This window comes from Trichechus manatus, unplaced genomic scaffold (genome assembly GCF_000243295.1).
Source record: "Trichechus manatus latirostris isolate Lorelei unplaced genomic scaffold, TriManLat1.0 scaffold00028, whole genome shotgun sequence".
Lineage (NCBI taxonomy): Eukaryota > Metazoa > Chordata > Mammalia > Sirenia > Trichechidae > Trichechus > Trichechus manatus.
This window is the reverse complement of record NW_004443964.1, coordinates 19,108,586-19,132,999: the sequence shown is the minus strand read 5'-3', so window position 1 is coordinate 19,132,999 and position 24,414 is coordinate 19,108,586. Positions and strand designations below refer to the sequence as shown.

General features: G+C 36.2%; 1 protein-coding gene across 1 annotated transcript in view; it reads left to right on the top strand.

The window, feature by feature from the left end:
* Nucleotides 1-24,414, top strand: part of LOC101342993 (uncharacterized) — a 512,538-nt gene that overhangs the window by 240,278 nt on the left and 247,846 nt on the right. The window contains exons 55-62 of the mRNA XM_023729385.1: nt 3,665-3,718; nt 4,049-4,153; nt 7,937-7,990; nt 9,382-9,486; nt 11,915-11,968; nt 16,687-16,791; nt 17,363-17,416; nt 23,091-23,195. Of these exons, the coding sequence (XP_023585153.1) occupies nt 3,665-3,718; nt 4,049-4,153; nt 7,937-7,990; nt 9,382-9,486; nt 11,915-11,968; nt 16,687-16,791; nt 17,363-17,416; nt 23,091-23,195 (636 nt within the window). The remainder of the gene's footprint in view (nt 1-3,664; nt 3,719-4,048; nt 4,154-7,936; nt 7,991-9,381; nt 9,487-11,914; nt 11,969-16,686; nt 16,792-17,362; nt 17,417-23,090; nt 23,196-24,414) is intronic.

Here is a 24,414-nt window from a genome sequence, read left to right as displayed (position 1 = left end):
GTTATGATCCACACAGTCGAATGCCTTTGCATAGTCAATAAAACACAGGTAAACATCTTTCTGGTATTCTCTGCTTTCAGCCAGGATCCATCTTACATCAGCAATGATATCGCTCGTTCCACATCCTCTTCTGAATCCAGCTTGAATTTCTGGCAGTTCCCTGTCGATGTACTGCTGCAACCAATTTTGAATGATCTTCAGCAAAATTCTACTTGCGTGTGATATTAATGATATTGTTCGATCATTTCTGCATTTGGTTGGATTACCTTTCTTTGGAATAGGCATAAATAAGGATCTCTCCCAGTTGGTTGGCCATGTAGCTGTCTTCCAGATTTCTTGGCATAGACGAGTGAGCACTTCCAGTGCTTCATCTATTTGTTGAAACATCTCAATTAGTATTCTGTCAATTCCTGGAGCCTTGTTTTTCGCCAGTGCCTTCAATGTGCCCTCTCTGTGAGAGATGTTATCTGCACCCACTTTTTCAACTGTCGTCTATATGCTAAAGTCTTGTAGATTTTTTTCTCAAGTCCAGTTTCCTTTCCAAACATTTTGACGTAATCACATTCTGTTGGACATATCTGCTTGCCATAGCCTCAAATTTCTATATCCCCATTTTACCATATTTGAAAATTATCTCTCATAACCTGGCCCCTAATTTTGTGTTCTCTCTAAGTTGGTGATACGATTATGCTCCTAGTGAAATATTAAAAATATTGGCATCATTGTCATACTTCACCTTCCCCCTTACTATCATATTCCATTAGACACTAAGTCACAAAGTACTGTAATTTTGGCTTTCTAAATTATTTCATAAATTTTCCACTGTTTTTATCAATATGTGGCTACTTACCATGTTGCAAATCATTGTTATCCATGGGTTGCATAGCACAGAAGTCCTCAACGTGGTCTTTACTTCTAGTTTATTTCCAGTCAAATGTATCATTCCCAGGGGTGACAGAATGTTTTATCTAAGACACAAACATTTTTATATTACTTTCCAGATAAATACTATTCAACAGTTTACCATTATTTACTGCAAAATGCCAGTGCACCTTAACATGGCATAGGAAACCCTTCATGATCTGACCGCTGCCTGCCTTTATAACTTCGTCTCTCACCCTTCTCTGCCTCCATTTCGCCCTCCAGCAAAATATCTGAACCCCAGTATTGTATATGGACAGGGTTCAAGGTTTTTTCCAGGATGCTCCTCAGCTGATTGCAAAGCAGTGGATACATATGGATAGATGCTAGCTGAAGGTCTCCCTGTGCTATTATTAGAAACATTTGGCACACAGACCTATTACAGCTCAGACTCTCTGTTTCAATACTCACATATTTATCTATAGTATCACAGATAATGAATTCCTTAAAAGCAGGCTATGTTATTCTCAGGATGGAATGTGTGTGCATGTATTTTAATCTCAGTGCCTTGTATAACACTTGGCATTTAGTAGAATGATTTCCTTCCACCAATGAATATATAGATTATTATTGTCACATGATTTCTGTGCTACAGCATTCTATTGGATTTTCATTTTCACTTTTCTCAAATATCTTTAAGCATATTTAACTTTGTTAATCAGAGATTGACTTCTCCAGGAAGCCTTTCCTGACCCATTAAAACTATTTAAAGATTTTCTTTCTCTGTTTCAATTTTATCCTATATATGCCTGTATTATTGGATTGACTGAATTTTTAGATAGGCTTTTTATCTATCACTCTTCGTGTATAAACTGTGAGATTGTATGTAGAAATCATGGATACACCATCTTAGACCCCTTTTTAGCACAGTAACTTCATATATTAGGAATATAACATATATGTGATAAATGTACAGAATGAATTAATAGAGCTAACAAAATCAGTGCGAAACAAATGAAAAATCTCTTTATGGTCAAGAGTTGTAGAAATCCATTAAATGTCCTCTCTGATGAATGTTGATTCTCTGACTTGAACCCTAGCTAATAATTTCCATCCAAGCAGTACACCACCAAAAAAACAAAACAAAACCTGCTGCAGTCAAGTCGATTCAAACTCATGGTGACCCGCTGTGTTACAGAGTAGACGTGAGCTCCATAGGGTTTTCTGGGCTGTAATCTTTGCAGAAGCAGATTTCCAGGCCTTTTTTCCATGGCACAGCTGGGTGGGTTCAAACCAACAACCTTTCAGTTAGTAGTTGATGGCAAACCATTTGTGCTACCCAGGGACCCTAGTATACCACCACCTAAACTGAAACCAAACCCACTGCAGTCAAGTCAATTCCAACTTGTAAAGACTCCATAGGGTTTCTAAGGCTGTAAATCTCTATGGATGCAGACTGCCACAACTTTCTTCTGTGGAGCCACTGGTGGTTTCGAGCCACTGACCTTTTGGTTGGCAGTCGATTGCTTTAAACACTGCGCCACTGGGGCTCCTTAGTATACCACAAAAAAAAAAAAAACAAAACCTGTTGCTGTCTAGTCGATTCTGACTCATAGCAACCCTATAGGACAGAGTAGATCTGCCCTGTAGGGTTCCAAGGAGCAGCTGGTGGATTCAAACTGCCGACCTTTTTGTTAGCAGCCAATGCTTAACCACTGTGCCACCAGAAGACCCTGAATCATTTCATCAAAAAAAAAAAAAATCAAACCAGGTATGTCCCCTTGTAATCCCACATGAGTCATTTGATTTCCCAAGTATTAATTCAGAGAGAGTGTAGCAAGAAGTAAAATCACTTTGTTCTTGATTGTAACCCTCAGCAGCCATGCCAAATGTCAGTGACACAATGGGGACACAGGTTCATATACAGTTCAGAAATAGATTATTGGCCTATTGTCCTCTTCTTACTCTTTTACATTCATTTCAGATAGACCCCAGTTCTACCCCCAGGCCCTAGTCCTAGTCACCAGATACACATCCTCAGTTTATTGTTTATTAATATTGACTCATTACCATCTCATAGTAATTAATAATGTAACCCAGAGGCTTTATGAAGTCCTAAGATATGGGGAATCTGTACAATCATTGTCTCTCCTCAGAATTTTGTCTAACCCATCAGTTTTCAGTGAAATACGAAGCCTCTTTCTACCCAGTTATCATGTTACCAAGAATACTGATGAGTCCTTTCCATTATTGGAACAGTTGCTACTTTTTCAGATTTATCTGAATGACTCATAGTTTCTTAAATCCTCTCTCCTTCACTTGAAACATTTGAGGGATATTTATAGACATATATTTTGTTATTGTCTCCTAACACTTACTTCCATGACCAGCAATTCTAGGATAACGCTTAAATCAGCTAGAGAAATGTTAGGATAAGGTAGGAAGATAAAATATGTGGTCTCTTCTCTTTTCACCATAGACTCCTGTTTGAGAAATATGACTCTGCCAGAGCTGAAGTTTGCTAAAGAGCTGTATCAGGATCACTGGCACTTCTGCCAACTTTATAAGTAGAAAGTCAGCCTAAAAACTTAAGAAATACGTTTTCCTTTGGCAACACTCTTATCTGTCATCCTAAGAACAAAGCCTCCCTAGAGTTGATCCTTATTATACATATAACACTTATAATTGAGTCAGCTAAATTAGTGGAGTCAATATATTCTGACTGATCTCCATTTACCTATTTAGACATTTTATATTTTTATAAGTCTTCATCGTTATGTCTAAGTAATGGCTTATTTTACAGATAATGGGAAGGTTGATGTCAATAACTTGATGGATGCTTTAACAACGGTTACAGGTTAGTGAGAAGTTCATTGCCATTCTGCCTGTTTATTGGCGAAATGTATGTATCTAATTACCTAGAGTTGAATTTTAAGTTAACTACATTTTGGCAATAAAATGTCAATGTTTTGTTAATAAATTTTTATTCTCTGGATTATTTGCTAATTATATATTTTACTATGTATATGTTTAAAAAAACCATAATCTGGGTTGATGTTTTAAATGGTGAAATAAAACTAAAGATGCATGAACTCAGAATAAAGAGAAATACAGACAAACTCTATGCTGAAGAAATGATTAGGATTAGCCAAAAGTTCTCATCTAGCTGTATTTTCATCTTTTAAAGGAAAAGCCATTGATGTCAGTGACCTCGAAAATGTACTAGAAAATATGGGGATAGAGTTCACAGATAAGGAACGAGAAAAGCTAATGAAAAACATGCCAATTGATGGTAAGAATTTCGTATGACAATGTAGCCTTCAAAGAATTTATAATTGTGCACATTTTGTGGAACTTTCTTAACTTTTGTCTTTTGATGTACGAAAAAAGAAAGACTTTCTAAAAATGTTATCAATAAATTATCAACAATTATTCTTTATGAATCAAATCCAAGCTTTGTCATTTAATTTTTAGTTTGGGAATAATCAGCCCCTTCAATTCACCAGCTTGCCAAAAGGGAAGGAATTATCTGTTCTTATTTTTGAATCCAGTGAGAGAATATCATTAAGACTAAGGTAGGAGACCCTACACATCTGTCAGTTTCTTGTACTTTGGTGGCTTTCATGTTGCCGTGATTCTGGAAGCTATGCCACCAGTATTCTAATACCAGCAGAGTCACTTATGGTGGACAGGTTTCAGCTGAGCTTTCAGACTAAGACAGACTAGAAAGAAGAACCTGGTAGTGTACTTCTGAAAAAATTAGCCAATGAAAACATTATGAACAGCAGTGCAATATTGTCTGACATAGTGCTGAAATATGAGCCCCTCAGGTTGGAAGCCATTCAAAATACAACTGGGCAGGGGCTGCCTCCTCAAAGCAGAGCTGACCTTAATGACGTGGATGGAGTCAAGCTTTCAGGACCTTCATTTGCTGATATGGCACAACTCAAAATAAGAAACAGCTGCAAACATCCATTAATAATAGGAATGTGGTATTATGAAGTATATATCTAGGAAAACTGGAAGTCATCAAAAATTAAATGGCATGCATAATCATCGATATCCTAGGCATTAGTGAGCTGAAATGGACTGGCATTGGCTATTTTGAATTGGACAATCATATGGTCTACTATGCCAGGAATGACAGATTCAAGAGGAATAGTGTTGCATTCATTGTCAAAAAGGATCATTTCAAGATCCATCCTGAAGTACAAGGCTGTTAGTGATAGAATAATATCCATATGACTACAGGGAAGACCAATTAATATGACTATTTTACAAATTTACGCACCAGCCAAAGATGAAGAAATTGAAGATTTTTACCAACTTCTGCAGTCTGAAATGGACCAAATATGCAATCAGCATGCATTGATAATTACTGGTGATTGGAATGAGAAAGTTGGAAACAAAAAAGGAACAATAGTTGGAAAATATGGCCTTGGTGATAGAAACAACGCCAGAGGTCGTATGATAGAATTTTGCAAGACCAATGACTTCTTCATTGCAAATACTTTTATTCACCATTAGAAACGGCAAGTATACACATGGATCTCTACAGATGGAATACACAGGAATCTAATCGACTACATCTGTGGAAAGAGACAATGGAAAAGCTCAATATCAGTCAGAACAAAGCCAGGGGCCGGAATAGACCATCAATTGCTCATATGCAAGTTCAAGTTGAAGCTGAAGAAAATTAGAACAAGTCCACGAGAGCCAAAGTACGACCTTGAGTATCTCCCACCTCAATTTAGAGACCATCTCAAGAATAGATTGGACGCGTTGAACACTAATGACCAAAGACCAGATGAGTTGTGGAATGCTATCAAGGACATCATACATGAAGAAAGCAAGAGGTCATTAAAAAGATAGGAAAGAAAGAAAAGACCAAAACAGATGTCAAAAGAGACTCTGAAACTTGCTGTTGAACATTGAGTAACTAAAGCGAAAGGAAGAAATGATAAAGTAAAAGAACTGAACAGAAGCTTTCAAAGGGCTGCTCGAGAAGACAAAGTAAAGTATTATAATGAAATGTGCAAAGACCTGGAGATAGAAAACCAGAAGGGAAGAACACACTTGGCATTTCTCAAGCTGAAAAAACTGAAGAGAAAATTCAAGCCTCGAGCTGCAACATTGATGGATTCTAGGGGAAAAATACTAAACGATGCAGGACACATCAAAAGAAGATGGAAGGAATACACAGAGTCACTGTACCAGAAGGAATTGGTTGACATTACAGTCATTTCAGGAGGTAGCATATGATCAAGAATGGATGGTACTGAAGGAAGAAGTTCAAGCTGCACTGAAGGTATTGGTGAGAAACAAGGTTCCAGGAAATGACAGAATACCAACTGAGATGTTTCAACAAACTGATGCAGCACTGGAAGTGCTCACTCATCTATTCCAAGAAATTTGGAAGACAGCTATGTGGCCAACCTCTTTGGAAGAGATCCATATTTGTACCCATTCCAAAGAAAGGTCATCTAACAGAATGCAGAAATTATGAACAATATCATTAATATCACACACAAGTAAATTTTGCTAAAGATCATTCTAAAGTGGTTGCAGCAGTACATCAACAGAGAACTGCCAGAAATCCAAGCTGGATTCAGAAGAGGACATGAAACAAGGGATATCATCACTGATGTCAGATAAATCCTGGCTGAAGGCAGAGAGTACCAGAAAGATGTTTACCTGTTTTATTGACTATGCAAAGGCATTCGACTGTGTGGATCATAACAAATTATGGATAACATTGCGAAGAATGGGAATTCCAGAACACTTAATTGTGCTCATAAGGAACGTGTACCTAGACCAAGAGGCAGTCATTTGAACAGAACAAGGGGATACTGTGTGGTTTAAAGTCAGGAAAGGTGTGCATCAGGGTTGTATTCTTTCACCATACTTATTCAATCTATATGCTGAGGAAATAATACGAGAAGCTGGCCTACATGAAGAATAACGAGTCATCAGGATTGGAGGAAGACTCATTAACACCTGCAATATACAGATGACACAACCTTGCTTGCTGAAAGCGAAGAGTATTTGAAGTGCTTACTGATGAGGATCAAGACCACACCTTAACATAAAGAAAACAAAAATCCTCACAACTGGACCAGTAAACAACATCATGATAAACAGAGAAAACATTGAAGTTATCAAGGATTTCATTCTACTCGGATCCACAATCAACACCCATGGAAGCAGCAGTCAAGAAATCAAGCGATGCATTGCATTGGGCAAATCTACTGTCAAAGACCTCTTTAAAGTGTTAAAAAGCAAAGACGTCACCATGAAGACTAAAGTACGCCTGACCCAAGCCATGGTGTTTTCAATCACCACATAGGCATGCGAAAGCTGGGTAATGAACAAGGAAAATCGAAGAAGAATGGATCCTTTTGAATTATGGTGTTGGCAAAGAATATTGAATATATCATAGGCTTCCAGAAGAACGAACAAATCTGTCTCAGAAGAAGTACAGCCAGAATGCTCCTTAGAAGCATGGATGGCAAGACTTCATCTCACATACTTTAGACATGTTATCAGGAGGCATCAGTCCCGGGAGAAGGACATCATGTTTGGTAAAGTAGAGGGTCAACGAAAAAGAGAAACACCTTCAATGAAATGGATTGACACAGTGGCTGCAACAATGGGCTCAAATATAACAATGATCATGAGGATGGTGCAGGACTGGGCAGTGTTTCGTTCTGTTGTACATAGGGTCACTATGAGTCGGAACTGACTCAACAGCACCTAACAGCAACAAGCTAGGAGATAGGAGAAAATAAAATGGGTGGGAGTTTACTAGGAGGTAAGAGAAGAAGATATTAGATAAAGCACAAGAAAAATTTAGGAGTGTTTCAGCATAGTAGAGTGAAAGCCTTAGGTGACAATGACTAAGTAAAATGAATACAGTAAATATTTTCTCCACTCTACTATTCTAAAATTTTATCTAAATGTAAATTGGAATTGTTCTATAGAAAATCATAAAGTCTGATTTTCTCAAATTATACTTTTGCTGTACAATCTTAACATGCCCATCACTTCGTGTGATCTGATTTGTGTCTTTCTCCAGCTGATGGAAAGATCTATAATAATAGACTGATGGATGGTTTGAAGTCTCTTAAAGGTGAGTGAGAATCACAATGAAAAGATAGATAAATATGAGATCCATATGATTTATTTTTGTACAATTTTCTATGTATTAAATTGTGAATCCTTCCACCTCTTGTATGTGCTAATATGCTATATGAATGCTTCTTTTCTGTTCCATTGAACTGTTGACTATCCCTGCATGACTGTCGCTGTTAACTACCATAGCTTCTTAGCAGTTTTTAAAATTTTTATTAGAAACATTTTCAAACATATACAAAAGTAAAGAGAATAATATAATGAACCCACATATACTTAACACCCAGGTTTAATAATTATGAAGATTTTGCCACACTTACTTCTTCTTCTCCCCCCTCCCTTTTCTTTGAAATAGTTAAAACAAATTCCATTTCTGCATACTTAAGTATGCATCTCTTCAGAACGTGGACCATTTTTATATAACCGTAATGCCATTATCATACAATAAGGTTTAAAATAATCCCTTGGTATCATTGGGTGTCTTGTGTAGATTCAGGTTTCCCCAGTTATCTCTAAAATATTTTTTATAATTTTTGAAATAAAAACCAAACAAGGTTCACAAACTGCATATGTTATGATACTTAAATCTTATTTAATCTACAGTCCTCCTTTCTCCCTCTTTTATCAGTCCATTGGCTTATTAAAGAAACTGTTTCAGATTCAAGTTGTCCTGTAGAATTTCCCATTTTCTGAATTTTTTTTATTTTCCCGTATATCTTGTTACTCTCCTCTGTATTTCCTTTAAACTAGAAGTTAGCTCTAACAGCTTAATTATTTTCAAGTCCAATATTTTTTGGCAAGAACACTTCATAGATGATTCTGTGTAGTTCATACTACATTCCATCAGAAAACACAGATTTAATTTTATTTTATGAGAATGACTATATAGTTGTTCCGAAATTATTTATTTAAAAGTCTGTCATCCCTCCCCTCAATTCAAGATGTCATCCTATTATCTACTTGATTTCCATGTGAACTTGTCTACTTTTGGAATTTATATTCTGTTCCATTGGTCTCTTTATTCATGAACTAATATGGAATTGTATTAAATATTGCAGCTTTATAACATTTTAATATAGGTAGATTTTGCCACTGCGCACACACATGGATTTTCTTCCCCAGATCTGGCCATTCTTTATCAGGATGCCTTTTGTGTGTGACTTATACTAGTAGGGTGTTCGTAGGTTGTATTTTGTTTTGTGTTCATCCTCCATTTGCTGTGTACCATATTCCCTAGTGAAAAGATTGATTTCTTAGGGTTTATAAACTATTTAGGTGGTCAGAGGGCTTATCACGTGTACTTGCTTACTCCCATTATGCCAAGATAAAACCTCTGCATGGTGAAGAAATATGTAGGCATATTTCTCATAGTCTTCTCTTTTTTCCAAGGAGGGATTATTGATGCCACTAAAGTGGAGCCTCTTTTGCAAAACATGGGAATGAACCTTGCAGAAAATGAAATTAGTGATTTGACACACAATCTGCCAGTTGATGGTAAGCATTTAAGATATATTTGAACTGCTCAGGACATCCCAAGAACATGGGCTTCTATAAAAGAGTGTCTGAAAACTCTTATTTGTCTTTAATAAGACAGAAAATATTAAAGATATCTCAGAAGACAAGTAAAAATATTTGTCTCTTGACATCTTCAGAAATTTTATTTCAGCTTCGAGTATGGCCAGGGCCACTATTAGATCTGGACAGAATTCGAGATAGACAGCCATTGGGTAGGGAAGAGGACACACAGAATAGAAGAAACTTTAACATAGGAAAATTGAAAGACATTAGAGAGAAAAGATAGTATGGCCAAAGTGAGAAATTATGCAAAAAACAAAACATCAGACCTGAATGTATGGAATGCCTCAATGCCTAGGCTCCCTGCTTTTGCTTCTGCCTACATTCTCACATTCCTGAGCCAGATTCCATGATCCCAAGTCTATGTCCCCAGGCTTCTAATCCCCCTGAGGTGTGAGAGACAAACTCTAAAATTTCATAAATGATTTAGGGTTAAACTAAAACCCAAACCAAATAAGAAAAAGTTAAAGATATTAACCTGGAAACATTCCACTGGGGCTAAGAAGTGTGTGTTTGAAACATTCCCTGACCATCTTACAACCTTGGACAAATCAATACTTGTTCATTAGGGTGACATGTAGTTCCATCATTGAGTAGGATAGGCACTGTTGCCTAAAATATATTTTTGTGAATTTATTTTCCAATTTTCAGTACTTTCAATCTACCAGAAAGAATATGCAGGTGGTCTTCATTGTCTTATTTTCTTTGCTTGCAATGCTGTAACCATTAGGGAAAGTGAATCTAGATGTGGAACCACCAGTTTTCATACTAGAAAACTATTTTTTAGCTCAAAAGTTCTATCTGAAGTTATTATGGAGCTGGTATTTTTTTTTTCATATTGCTAAAATGAGCAGAATTATGAGCAAAAACTATAGCTATTATTTGGGACTATTTTCTAGTCTTGCCATCAATTCCTGTTCCTCATTTAAAATAACAATAATTTAGGATCAACAAAGGCAAATGAAAAAGATTGTTAAATAAAAAGGTATACATGAAATAAAATGGACATTGTGGAATGATTAAGCCTTTTTTTCTTTTAAATCAGAGTTCAAAAATTTTAATTAGTGTTTATTGGTGGTTTGGTCATCTGAGGAATTAACATTGGGATTGAGCATGAAATGAAGCTTCATGAAAGACTAACTAAGGCTCAGCCTTAAAGCCTTAATTACATCTCTTGGGACAGAAAGACCTTGAACTTCACATTTAAGTCAAAGCTTTTCTGGTAATGTGTTTGTCAGCATGTAGATGTGAATATATTGGTGAGGGCAAGATTTAGCTGAAATATAACCCAAGGAAGCATATACTCAGATTAAATAGCTATCCCTAAACCTATTAGGACCTTTCATCTTTGTTTCTGAGAATTGCTAGTGGCCCAGTAGAACGAATGCATGTTTTTCACTATTTCCTGACCTAGTCAGTTTTACTATAAAAATAACTTTGCAAATATTCTGCCTCAGTAGATCCAGAAGACACAGAAAAATAAATATTCTTTTAGCCTAGATTTAGCAACTATATGAACAACTTATATTTTTTTTCCTGGTCACTCTTATAATACATGATAGATTCTCAGTAAATATTTGTTGCATTATTTGGGACATTCATATGTAAATTTTTATGTATAGAAGTTTTTACATAATGTTTATAATTTGTTACTTAAAATTTGACAAATACCATGAATTTTTTAAGTAGCTTAACAATAGTGACAATTTTTAGGTCTTTTTTTCCTTGGTAAAATATAATATATATACTATCTAGATCATCTATTTGTGAGACAATTCCGTTATTTTATTTCCATGTTAATGTCCTTTAAATATGATTTTTATAGAGTTCTATTGCATATCTGCTATGAAAAATATGCCAATCATTAGAATTGGAAGGTTGATCTCAAAATGATGACTATTCTACTCATTTAAATCAGGAATAACCTAGTCTGCCAAAGTCAGTGAAAATGAAAGGGAAATAGTAACTGGGATCTCAGTAATTAAAAAGACAGTTTCAACAATCCAATTAAAACATTTTGTTAATTTTAAATTTTGTTCTTTTTAGCCTAATCAAAATAATAGTTGGTTCTCTACTGTCTAAGAACTAAAAAGCTGATCCTATGAAAAGAGGCAACTTTTGGGTGGGTCTCACACCTTTATTATCAGGGGTTTGTTTTCCTATCTGACAATGGATCTAAGCACGTTGTTGAAACAGGCATATTTATAATAAGTAGAATGCTTTTCACTTAGGTACTTTGTACTCATGGGTAGAATAAAATTCTATAGTCAATAAATGCTACTGCATTTCTTGCCGCTTTCACATTTCTGAGTGAATGTCATTTGTGTATTGATTTGTTTGCTTATAGTTCATGGGAAGATTGAAATGAAAAAGCTTATGGATGGAATGAAAGCTTTTACAGGTAAAAAAGAGATTTGTTTTTTCTGCTTAAAAACGTTTTACTGACAGAGATTGATGATCAGAAATAGTTTGGAGAACACCAGTTCTAGAAGGTATCTGCTAGGACCAGGTCTCAAGATAGGCTAACTAACTTACTATAGTAGAACTTGTGAAAATTGGAACCTATGTAAGGCAGAAACCTGTAAGAGAAGGAAAACTCAAATATTTTCCACTAAAACATGCAGTAGAAAAGTGGTAAGACTGCACCCTGTCAAAGGCAGAAAACTTGCAAGACCTGGAAGAACAAGGCAGTCTCATTAAGTTCTGGCTATCACAGGTTTCATGTATTTTTCATTTGTCTCAAAGTGTTTTCTAATTTCTCTTGTGATTTCTTCTTTGACCTATTGGTTGTTTAAGAGTGTGTTGCCTTGGACTACAACTACCACAGCCTCCACCAGACTGAGCCCAGAACAACTAGACAGTGCCCAGCTAACACCACCAACTGCTCTGACAAGAGCCCCTGACAGAGCTAGAGGAAAATGTAGACAATTCTAACTCACAAAAAAAGACCAGACTTACTGGTCTGACAGAGACTGGAGAAACCCCAAGAGTATGGCCACCGGACATCCTTTTAACTCAGTACTGAAGTCACTGCTGAGGCTCACCCTTCAGCCAAAGGTTAGACAGGCCTATAAAACAAACAATAACACATGTAGTTCAACCATGTATATAGGACAAAATGGGCACACCAGCCCAGGGGCAAGGACAAGAAGGCAGGAGAGGACAGGAAAGCTGGGCGAATGAAAATGTGGAACCCAAGGTCGAGAAGGGGAGAGTGTTGACATATCACAAGGCTGGCAACCAATGTCACAAAACAATATGTGTATTAATTGTTTAATGAGAAACTAATTTGCTCTGTAAACTTTCCCATAAACCATAATTTTTAAAAAATAAAAAAGAACATATGGGGTCAGTATGAGTTGGAATCAACTGAAAGAAAGTGTTGGTGAAATTGTCCGGAATTCAGCCTGATCTTGCACTTGCAGCACTCCTACTTGTTAAAAATCATTTCTATGGTCTGACATTTTTTGGTTTAACAAGCACAAAAGATCATGAACTCTAATATCTGAAGCAAACATGTTAAACATCTGGGATCTGAAGTTTCTCCTGTGGGATGAATTGTTTGTGCAAATTTTTCTTGAATTAAAAAAAAAAGTGTGTTGTTTAATTTTTACTTTTTTTTGAATAACCCAGTTTTTCTTGTTACTGATTTCTAGTTTCACTCCGTTGTGGACAGAGAAGATACTTCGTTTGATTTCAATCAGTGTATAATGTCCCTCTTTGTCTTTTATAACAATTTTGACTTAAAGTTTATTTTGTCTGATATTAGTATAACCACCACAGCTCTCTTCTGGTTACTATTTGCATGGAATATCTTTTTCCATTCTTTCACTTTAAACCTATTTGTGTTTTTGTATCTAAAATGTGTCTCTTCTATACGACATATATTTGGATTATGTTTTTTTTATTTATTCTGCCAATCTCTGCCTTTCAATTGGGGAATTTAATCCATTTACATTTAACGTAATTACTGATAAGGAAGAACTTCTGTCATTTTGCTGTTTGTTTCTTATATGTCTTGTATCTTTTTTTTCCTCAAATCCTCCATTTTGTTCTTCTTTTGTGTTTATTTTTTATAGTGTACTGTTATGATTCCCTTTTCATTTCCTTTTCTGTATATTTTTTAGTTGTTTTCATATTTGTTACCCTGGGGATTACACTTAACATCTTAAACTTGTAGCAGTCTAGTTTGAATTAATAAAAACTTAGCTTTAGTCATATACAAAATATCTGTGCCTATACAGCTCTGTCTCTACCCTTCACTGTTGTTATTTTCACAAATTACATCTTTATACATTTTATGTCCATTAACATAGATTTATATTGTTTTATACATTTTTATTTTAAATCATCTAGGAAGAAAGAGGAGTTATAAACCAAAAATATAGTAATACTAGCTTTTATATTTACCTATGTAGTTACCTTTGCTGGTGTTCTATATTTCTTCATATGGTTTTTAGTTACTGTCTATTGTCCTTTCATTATAGGCTGAGAACTCCCTTTACCATCTCTTGTAGGGGATGTCTATTAGTGATGGAATCTCTCAGCTTTTGTTTCTTTGGGAATGTCTTAATTTCTCTTTCATATTTTAAAGGATAGTTTTGATGAATATAGAATTTTTGGTTGAAAGGTTTATTTTTCTTTCAGCACTTTGAACATATAATCCCACTGCCTTCATGGTTTCTGATGAGAAATTAGCTGTTAATTGTGTTGAGGATCCCTTGTACATAACAAGTTGCTTTTCTCTTGCTACTTTTAAGATTCATTCTGTTTTGGGCTTTTGACAGATTGATTATGGTATTTCTAATCTCTTTGGGTTTATCCTACTTGAGGTCACTGCTCTTCTTAAATCTGAAATTCTTTTTTTTTGAAAATCTTTGGGAAGTTTTCAACCGTTATGTCTTCAAATATTCTTTCTGTTTCTTTCTCTCTTCTCCTTCTGGGTTTCCTATTATGCTTATATTAGTATGCTTGATGGTGTCCCACAGGTTTCTTAGGCTCTGTTCATTTTTCTTCATTCTTTTTTCTTTCTGCTGTTAAGAGTGTATAGTATTAATTGACCTATCTTTAAGTTCAGTGAATTTTTCTTCTTCCAGCTCAGTGAGTTTTTAATTTCAATTACCTCTTCAGCTCCAGAATTTCTACTTTGGTCGTTTTTATGATTCTTATGTCTTTATTAATATTCTCTATTTGTTGAAACATCATTATCCTGGTTTCCTTTAGTTCTTTGTCCATGATTTCCTTTAGCTCTTGGAGAATATTTGAGACAGTTGATTTAAAGTCTTTGTCTAGTAAGTCCAATGTCTGTGCTTCCTCAGGGACAGTTTCTGTTAATTTCTTTCTTTCTTTTTTCTATTAATGAGTCACACTTTCTTGTTTCTTTGCATGTCTCCTATTTCTTTTTTTTTTTTTTTAAAAATTAGTTATTTGGAATATTATGTTTAAAAAAGAAACAAGTAAAGGAAAGAAAATACTCTCCTTGTCCTTGTAGATTAGCTTTGTGTTGGGGCACTCCTTCAATGCTTAGTATGGCCATTTACAATTCTGCCTTAGCTTTCACTTTCTGCTTTCATTAAGGCTAAACATCAAGTGAAAGACTTAGGGTCTTCTTTGGTCTTTTCTGAGTATGCGCCCTGTCTTGGGCATATATGTGGCTTTCTAGAGTCTCTGTTATTTGTGGGAGTTTTGTTAAAGCCTTTATTTCCCAAAGGAACTCTGCCCTAGCTTTTCCTTCCAGGTTCTCTGTATGCCTATTATTTACTCCTACTGTCGTCATCTTTGCCCTAAGCGGCATCATTTGCCTTTCAATGGAAAATTTGAGGAACACCCTTCACATAGCAGCCATTTTTCTGCCCTGAAAGAGTTCCTAATTAGGTGAAACAGAGGCCAGAACTTTGTGTCATTCCTTCAGGAAGTCTCCAGGCAGGTCAAAACAGACAAACACAATTCCTAGAAAGTGAGTCCTCTCTGCTCCCTCTGGAGCTAGATACCCACAGCCAGGAGTGTGGGTAGTCTTCAAAACTACCACTTTATTGGGCAGGGTAATGGAACAAGGCTAGGCTAAAATGCCACTGTGTTTGTCACTTTTTTCTTGATTCAGTGTTTGCTTGGTTGCTTTAAATCTTTGACTATTTTCCAGAGTCCCAACAGAGTTAATTCTGATATTTTTTGTTCTCTTTTTTTGGTGTTTCTGTGGAGGGAGAGGTTTTTGGAGCTTCCTACTCTGCTATTTTTGCTGACACCCATCACTCAATAAGAGATTACTTTTAAATTGAGACCTCTATATTTACACTTTATGTTCTCAGTATACGTATAAAACCAAAACCCACTGCTGTCGAGTTGATTGCAAATCATAGCAACCCTATAGGACAGAATAGAACTGCCTCATAGGGTTTTCAAAGCTGTAAATCTTTACAGAAGCAGACTGCCACATCTTTTTCCCGTGGAGCGGCTGGTGGGTTTGAACTGCAGACCTTTCGAATTAGCAGCCAAGCACTTTAACCACAGCACCACCAGGGTTCACATCAATATTTATATAGAGATGACATTTTGGCTTTTTACCTTTTTCTGGAAAATCACTTGCCATAATTTGGTTATACATCATTTAGGATTTACTAATTCAATTAAAATTCTCTATGTTGACATCAAAATTTGAATTAAAAAGTAACAAGGTTCACTTAATTTTTTAAGGATCATAAAAAAGATTTGCACAGTAAATGGAAAAATAAAGCCCTGGTAGAATCACACTGTTGTCATGAAGAGAAAATCATGTTATTCAGACCAAAAGGATAATAAGTACAGTAAATGATGACAGAATATATGAATTTCCCATCTCTGTTATCTTAATTCACTGGCCAATTTTGAAAAAAAATTTTTACTATCTGTTGGTCAGAATTGTGCCTTGCAATAAGAGAGCCTTCCTTTTATAAGTATTAAGGGACAGGTTCTTTTTTGTGATTCCCCCATATTTCTGTGTAGTTAAATGTGTTTCATTTTGTTTTTACATTTCCTCACATAGAGGATGATATATTATTGGCAAAAATGAATTTCTCACCATTTTTTAGGGTGATTAGATAGTTCCATATATTCCCAAATATTAATATTCTTTTATTGTCAAAGGGAAAAAGATTCATTCCAGTGACCTGGAGAATGTTCTGGGAAACATGGGGATTGAGCTCACAGACAAGGAACTCATAAAGCTGCAGGAAACTCTGCCAGTTGATGGTGAGCTATGCAAATGCCACTGAGGCCTTCTAGGAAGCTTGATTTTATAGGCTTGCATAAACAGTTTTTAAAATTTTACCTGTTTAGATTCTGATAAATGGTACTGACAATTATTAGAAAAATAAGGGCACTATCATTTAGATTTAATGTATGATTTACCAAACCCATTGCCATAAGCTTTGCCATCAGAACTAAGTAAATATCAACATTGCCTATTCAGACAACTGATTGGCCTAATCCTAAGAACTAAAAGGAAGGAAACTGTGGGGAGTGAAAAACTAGTAAATGAAAGAAAAAGGAGAAGCCAGAAGAAAAAGGAAATGAAAGATGAATGTTTCAAAATAATAGTGTCTTCCCTCAGCTGCCAGTCTCCTCAGTTGACAAAAAAAAATGCATAGATTTGTTATACTTAAACAGCTTTCCTTTCCCATAACTCCATTTTTTACTTTAATGGTTAGATAGAACACATTTTTCACCTAACTATAAATATTTGTCTTACTGAAGTTATAGAATAACTGAATGCACGTTCACCTCATTTTCTTTCTGACATGAGTGGTTCCTTTTTTTATAGCTGCCGGAAATGTGTTTCAGAAGAGAGTGTTAGATGGCGTGAAATCTATCAAAGGTAAGTTAAAAGCCTGATAAGAAAAACAGAAAAGTTTGAAATCTTCAAGATTCACATATCATTTAGTTTATGAGTCCTGTCTACTTTCCTATGTATAAATTCCTTATTTACTTTCATCACACTAATATTTTATACTGTAATGTCTCAATAGATCTTTCCAGGGAATCCATATTCATAACCCAAAGAATCTAAAAATTATACACAGCAAATTATAAAGAAAATGATCACCACATTTTCAGGGACTTATTTAAGGGCAGCTCATGGAAGAAAGGCCTGGCAACGTGCTTCCATAAAAATTATAGTCAAGAAAACCTTATGGAGTAGTTTTACTTTGTAATACATGAAGTTGCCATGAATCGGAATCAGTTCAAGGACAACAGGTCTGTTTTTTTATTGTTGTTGTTGTTGTTTGTATGTTTTATTCTGTAGGAAGATTATGGCTGACTTTGAACAGAATTTCAATCCACTAATGAAGGTTTTTAATATTTGTGCTTCAATATATTCTGTTTACTGAAGGCAAGTTAATAAAAAAAAAAAATCAGAAATGCAGGGGAAAGACACAAGCTTGTTGCTAAAAGCTACTTTCTGCTTCTACTTCCTGCTTCCAGCTCTTGGAACAAGAGAAGAGATGGGAGAAGGGGGAATGGGAAAGAATGATAAGCCTTAGCCCTTGGAACTTGAGGAAATGTGTCTCCTGCAGGTAGAATTCTGCCTCTGGACACATCTAGGCTGTTTGGAAAAGTGGCAGTCAGGAACATTGCTTGCAGAATTTTGTGTTGAATGTTGTCAAAATAGTGCTACCCCATTTTAGAGCAGTGCAGCCTAAGCGTTATTTCTTTAAATTATGTATATTTGTGAATGGTGGGCAGTGATGTTGGAAATTTGAATTATCAATCCAGATGTCAGTCTGATTTTCCCATTGTCTCATGGTGAAAATCTGCCTGGCTTTCTTATACTCTAGGCTCTGATTTTGACAGATAATTTTTAGTTAATGAGGCAGCTGTAGACTGGTAACTAAGTGTTGGCTTTGAAGCCAGTGTACCAGGCTGAACCCTGGCTCTGCTACATACTAGCCATGTGCACTTTGTTATTTGCTATCTCAGGATCTCAGTTTTGTCATCTGTAAATGGGGATGATATTAATACCTACCTCCTAGGATTGTTGTGAAGATTAAATAAGATGTATAAATCTCAAGGATCCCTGGTGGTGCAGTGGTTAAAGAGCTTAGCTGCTAACCAAAAGGTTGGTGGTTCAAATCTACCAGCTGCTCCTTGGAAACCCCTAAAGGGCCATTCTACCCTGTCCTATAGGTCCTTATGAGTCGGAATCGACTCAACGGCAACAGGTTTGATTTTTGGATAAATCTCAGAGAAATTTCTTGCACATAGTAAGCTAAACATTATTATTAATATTCTTTATACAAAAAGTTTTGCTTCAAACAGCTAATCTGTCTCCAGCTAATTTGATATCACTCTTAGTGATTTATAGTTCTAACCCTATATTCCTATTTACTAATAACAAAAATATGGTCATTCATTTATTCATCCATCAAATATTTAAGAGCCCACTATGTGCCAGACACTCTTCTAGGCATTGGACTATATCAGTGTTATTCACTGGTACTGTGAATTAAATTAAAACAGGCAAAAGCCCTACTTTCACATCACTTGCATTCTAGTTGAGGATAGGGGAAAAAGACAATTAAAAATAATAAATAATTAAAATTTGCAATATGTCCAAATATGATACATGCTATAGAAAAAATAGCATACCTTGAGATGGGGTGGGACAGGGGAGAAGGGTCAAGGTAGATGTCTTTCAGAAGGTGGCTGTTAAGCAAAACTTCAGGGAGAAGAGGGATTTAGCTATGTGAACTTGGTTAAGTTATTTAATACCTCAGGATCTCAGCTTTCTTATCTGTAAAATTAGGATGATATTAATACCCAGCTCCTGGGGTTTCTGTGAGGATTAAATAGGTAACATACGTAAATCTCTCAAACAAATTTCTGGCACATATCTAGGAAGAATATTATGAGAGGAGGAATAGCCACTGCAAATGCCTTAAGTCAGGAGTATTCCTGGAAAGGGAAGAGGCCCTGAATAAGTAAAGCATTACTCAAGAAGAAGAACAAAGTGGGAGGACTCGGACTACCTGATTTTAGAACCTGTTATACTGCCACAGTAGTCAAAACAGCCTGGTACTGGTACAAAAACAGATACATAGAGCAATGGAACAGAATTGAGAATCCAGACATAAATTCACTCACCTATGAGCAGCTGATATTTGACAAAGGCCCAAAGTCTGTTAATTGGGGAAAAGACAGTCTCTTTTAACAAATGGTGCTGGCATACCTCACACCATGCACAAAAACTAACTCAAAATGGATGAAAGACTTAAATATAAAATCTAAAACGATAAAGATCATGGAAGAAAAAATAGGGACAACGCTAGGAACCCTAACACATGGCATAAACACAATACGAACCATAAGTAACAATGCACAAGCACCAGAAGAGAGACTGGGAGTAACTGGGAGCTCCTAAAAATCAAACACTTAACGCTCATCAGAAGACTTCACCAAAACAGTAAAAAGACAACCTACAGACTGGGAAAAAAATTTTGACTACAACAAATCCGATCAGCGTCTAATCTCTAAAATCTACAAGATACTGCAAAACCTCCACAACAAAAAGACAAATAATCCAACTAAAAAATGGGCAAATGGTATGAACGGGCACTTTGCCAAAGAAGATATTCAAGCAGCTAACAGACACATGAAGAAATGCTCACAATCATTAGCCATTAGAGAAATGTAGATCAAAACTACAATAAGAAATCATCTCACCCCAACAAGGCTAGCATTAATCCAAAAAACACAAAATAATAAATGCTGGAGAGGTTGTGGAGAGACTGGAACACTTATACACTGTTGGTAGGAATGTAAAATGGTACAGCCACTTTGGAAATTGATTTGACGCTTCTTTAAAAAGCTAGAAATAGAAGTACCATACGATCCAGCTATCCCGCTGCTTGGAATATGTCCTAGAGAAATAAGAGGCATCACACAAATAGATATATGCACACCCATGTTCGTTGCAGCACTGTTCACAACAGCAAAAGGATGGAAACAACCTAGGTGCCCATCAACGGACAAATGGATAAACAAATTATAGTATATCCACACAATGGAATACTATGCAACGATAAAGAACAACGATGAAGCCGTGAAACATCTTATAGCATGGAGGAATCTGGAGGGCATTATGCTGAGTGAATTTAGTCTGTCACAGAAGGACAAATATTGTATAAGATCACTATTATAAGAACTCAAGAAAAGGTTTAAACACAGAAGAAAACATTCTTTGATGGTTATGAGGGTGGGGAGGGAGGGTGAGGGTTATTCACTAACTAGATAGTAGACAAGTATTAGGTGAAGGGAAGGACAGCACACACTACAGGGGAAGCCAGCACTACTGGACTAAACCAAAGCTAAGAAGTTTCCTGAATACAGTCAAACACTTTGAGGGACGGAGTGGCAGGGCTAAGGATCTGGGGACCATGCTTTCAGTGGACGTCTAGGTCAATTGGCATAACAAAGCTTATTAAGAAAATGTTCTGCATCCTACTTTGGTGAGTGGCATCTGGGGTCTTAAAAGCTTGCAAGCGGCCATCTAAGATGCATGAATTGGTCCCAACCACCTGGAGTAAAGGAGAATGAAGAACACCAAAGACACAAGGGAAGTAGTAGCCCAAGAGACAGAAAGGGCCACATAAACCAGAGACTTCATCTGCCTGAGACCAGAAGACCTAGAGGGTGCCCGGCTACCACCAATGACCGCCCTGACAGGGAACACAACAGAGAGTCCCCGATGGAGCAGGAGAAAGGTGGGGTGCAGAACTCAAATTCTAGCAAGAAGACCAGACTTAATTGTCTGACCGAAACTGGAGGAACCCCGTAAAGCATGGCTCCCATATTCTCAATCAGCCCAGAACTAAAACAATTTCTGAGGCCAACTCTTCAGACGGATTGGACTGAACTGTGGGACATAAATTGATACTCATAGCTCTTAGCTCTTAGCTCAGGTACATACAAGAGACTAAATGGGCAGCTTCTCTCTAGAGGTGAGATGAGAAGGTGGAGAGGGTTAAGAGCTGGTTGAATGGACATGGGGAATCGGGTGGAAACGAGGAGTGTGCTGTCACAGTATGGGGAGAGCAATTAGGGTCATATAACAATATGTGTATAAATTTTTGTATGGGAGACTAACTTGAAATGTAAACTTCATTTAAACTACGACGATAAAATAATAAAATTTAAAAAAAAAGAGTATTCTTAGAGTCTCTGATAGCCATCAGGAGGTCTATATGATTGGAGTGATCAAGGGAGAGAGGAAAGGTCAGCAGAGTATTCCTAAAGTCTCTGATAACAGCCAGAAGGCTCAGATGATTAGAGTGACCAAGGGAGGAAGGAGAGGACGTTAAAGGTAAATGGAAGCCAGATCATGGAGGACCTTGTGAAGAGTTCCAGCATTCTGGCTTTTGCTGTCTATGAAAGGAGGATTAATTACAGAACTTTAAGCAAAAGAGTGACATTATCTGAATTAAATTTTAAAAGGATCAGCTCTGGTCCTAATGTGAAATAGACTGTAGAATATAAGAATGGAAGTAAGAAACAAGAGGTTACTGCAGTAATAGAAGTAAGGGATAATGATAGCTCTCACCTGGGTGGTGGCAGTATAGCTAATAAAAAAATGAGATCCCATTTAAATAATGGATAGAACAACCAGACAGAGGCATTATTCACGAGAGCCAAAAGGTGGAAACAACACAAATGTCCATCAACAGATTAAAGGAGAAACAAATTGTGGTATGTAGATATGATGGAATATTATTCAACCAAAAAAAAAAAAAAAGGAATGAAGTACTGATACATGTTACAATGTGGATGAACCTTGAAAACATTATTCTAAATGATAGAAGCCAGACAAAAGATCACATAGTATATGATTCCATTTATATTAAGTATCCCAAATAGGTAAATCCAAGAAGACAGAAAACAGAGTGGTAGTTGCCAAGAGCTTGGTAGAGGGAGGAATGGGAAGTAACTACTTAATGGGCACAGGGTTTTCTTTTGGCATGGTTAAAATGTTTTGGAAATAGAGGTGAAGGTTACACAACATTGTGAATGTACTAAATGCTACTGAATTGTTCATTTTAAATGGTTAATTTTATGTTATGTGAATTTCACCTCAAAAAAAAAAAAAAAACCTAAAAGTAATGAAATTCTGCTTATATTTTTAAGGTTATCTTATAATCTTCACTCTATCATGATGTATTAACAATTGAGATCTCTGGTAGCAAAACCCCTTTGTATTCCCTATGAAATTGATTGTAATTAAACCCTGTAGCCTATCCCTTCAGGAACTATTTACAGTGCAGGCATATACCCAAGTTAAGATTTAAGGGAACAGGTTCTAATTCTGAATTTTCTATGGATTATTTAATGGACATGTGATTATTATCATAATAATCACATAGGTGCATCTTCTCTTTTGTCTTTAGGATAGTAATGGTAAAGTATATATATTCAGATAATAATTCACATGCAAAAATCTATTTTTAATACTTCAACTCATTTTTTTCCTCATGTTCCATCCCTGTATCATTCCCAAGGGGGGAAGGTTAATGCCAATAACCTGGACACTGTCCTGGGAAACCTCGGGATCAAGCTCACACAAAAGGAACATGAAAGTCTAACAGAAAATCTGCCACTTAGTGGTGAGTATTATAACTACTACTGTGCTTTAGAAGAAAGTTTATGTAATTCTATATGAGATTTCCTATAACTGGTTTTACCTGGCATCAAAAAAAGCATTTTGCAAAGCTAAGAGAAGAAACTAGTGCTAATGTGAATACAAGTTCTTTTCTTTTTCATGAGTCCAGAATCATTAGCCTCTTTCCTCTGTATTCTAAGCATTACACACAAAACTACTGTGACTACTTTCTGACCAAGGAATGAATTTACAGGGAGCAGAATAAAAGTTACAGGTTTGGAGAATAGAGAGGGAGTGAGAAAAAATGACTAATTGTCCCACTAAGAAGGTATCTGTCAAGTAGTTGTATCCTAAGCCCATTAACCATTTCATTTTTTTACAATTCTCTGTGGACAGTATTGTCTACACTTATGATTTCAACTGTCATTTATATTCTGAAGACACCTAGATCTTTATCTCTAGCCCAGACTTCTCCCCAAACATGGACTGGTAAAACGAGACTCTTGTTGATCATTTCTGTTTGGCAAAGCCTCAGATCTTTATATCTCAAGTCACTGTATTTAAAAATATCTACCACAAACTGTCTCCTGATTCTACATTTTCTCTCTCAGCTGGTGGCACCATCATGTTCCTAATAAACAAGTTTAAAAATTGGCATCATTTTTCACTCTAGCCTCTTCCTTAGCACCAATCCCTTTGATACCAGGTCTCACCAATTATACCTGATGACTGTTTCATAAATCCATCCTTACTTTTCTCTATCTGCTGCTTTTAACCATGTTGCAGGTGATTATCACCCATGACTTGGGTTAATGCAGAGGCGTCCACATCATCTCTGTTTTTAGACTATTTTGAATAAAATCCATCTTTCCCTGAGTTTTAAGAATGACCTTTCTAAAATACAAATCTTTCTTGTAAGTTTTTGCTAATATTATTCAGTGACTTAACCCACTGCAAAATACCCCAGCACTCTAACATGGCCTACAAGGCCCTCTGTGATCTGGCCTCTGCCTGCCTTCCAACTTCATCTGTCACCATTCCATCTCTCCACGTTGCCCTCCAGCAACACTGAAATATCTGAACCATAGTACTGGATATAGACAGGGTTCAAGTCTCTTATCCAGGATGCTCCTAGATCCATTGCAAAGCAGTGATTATAAATAGATAAATTTTAGCAGAAAGGTTTCTTGATTTTACTCTGCTTTGTTTCAGCCCAATCACTT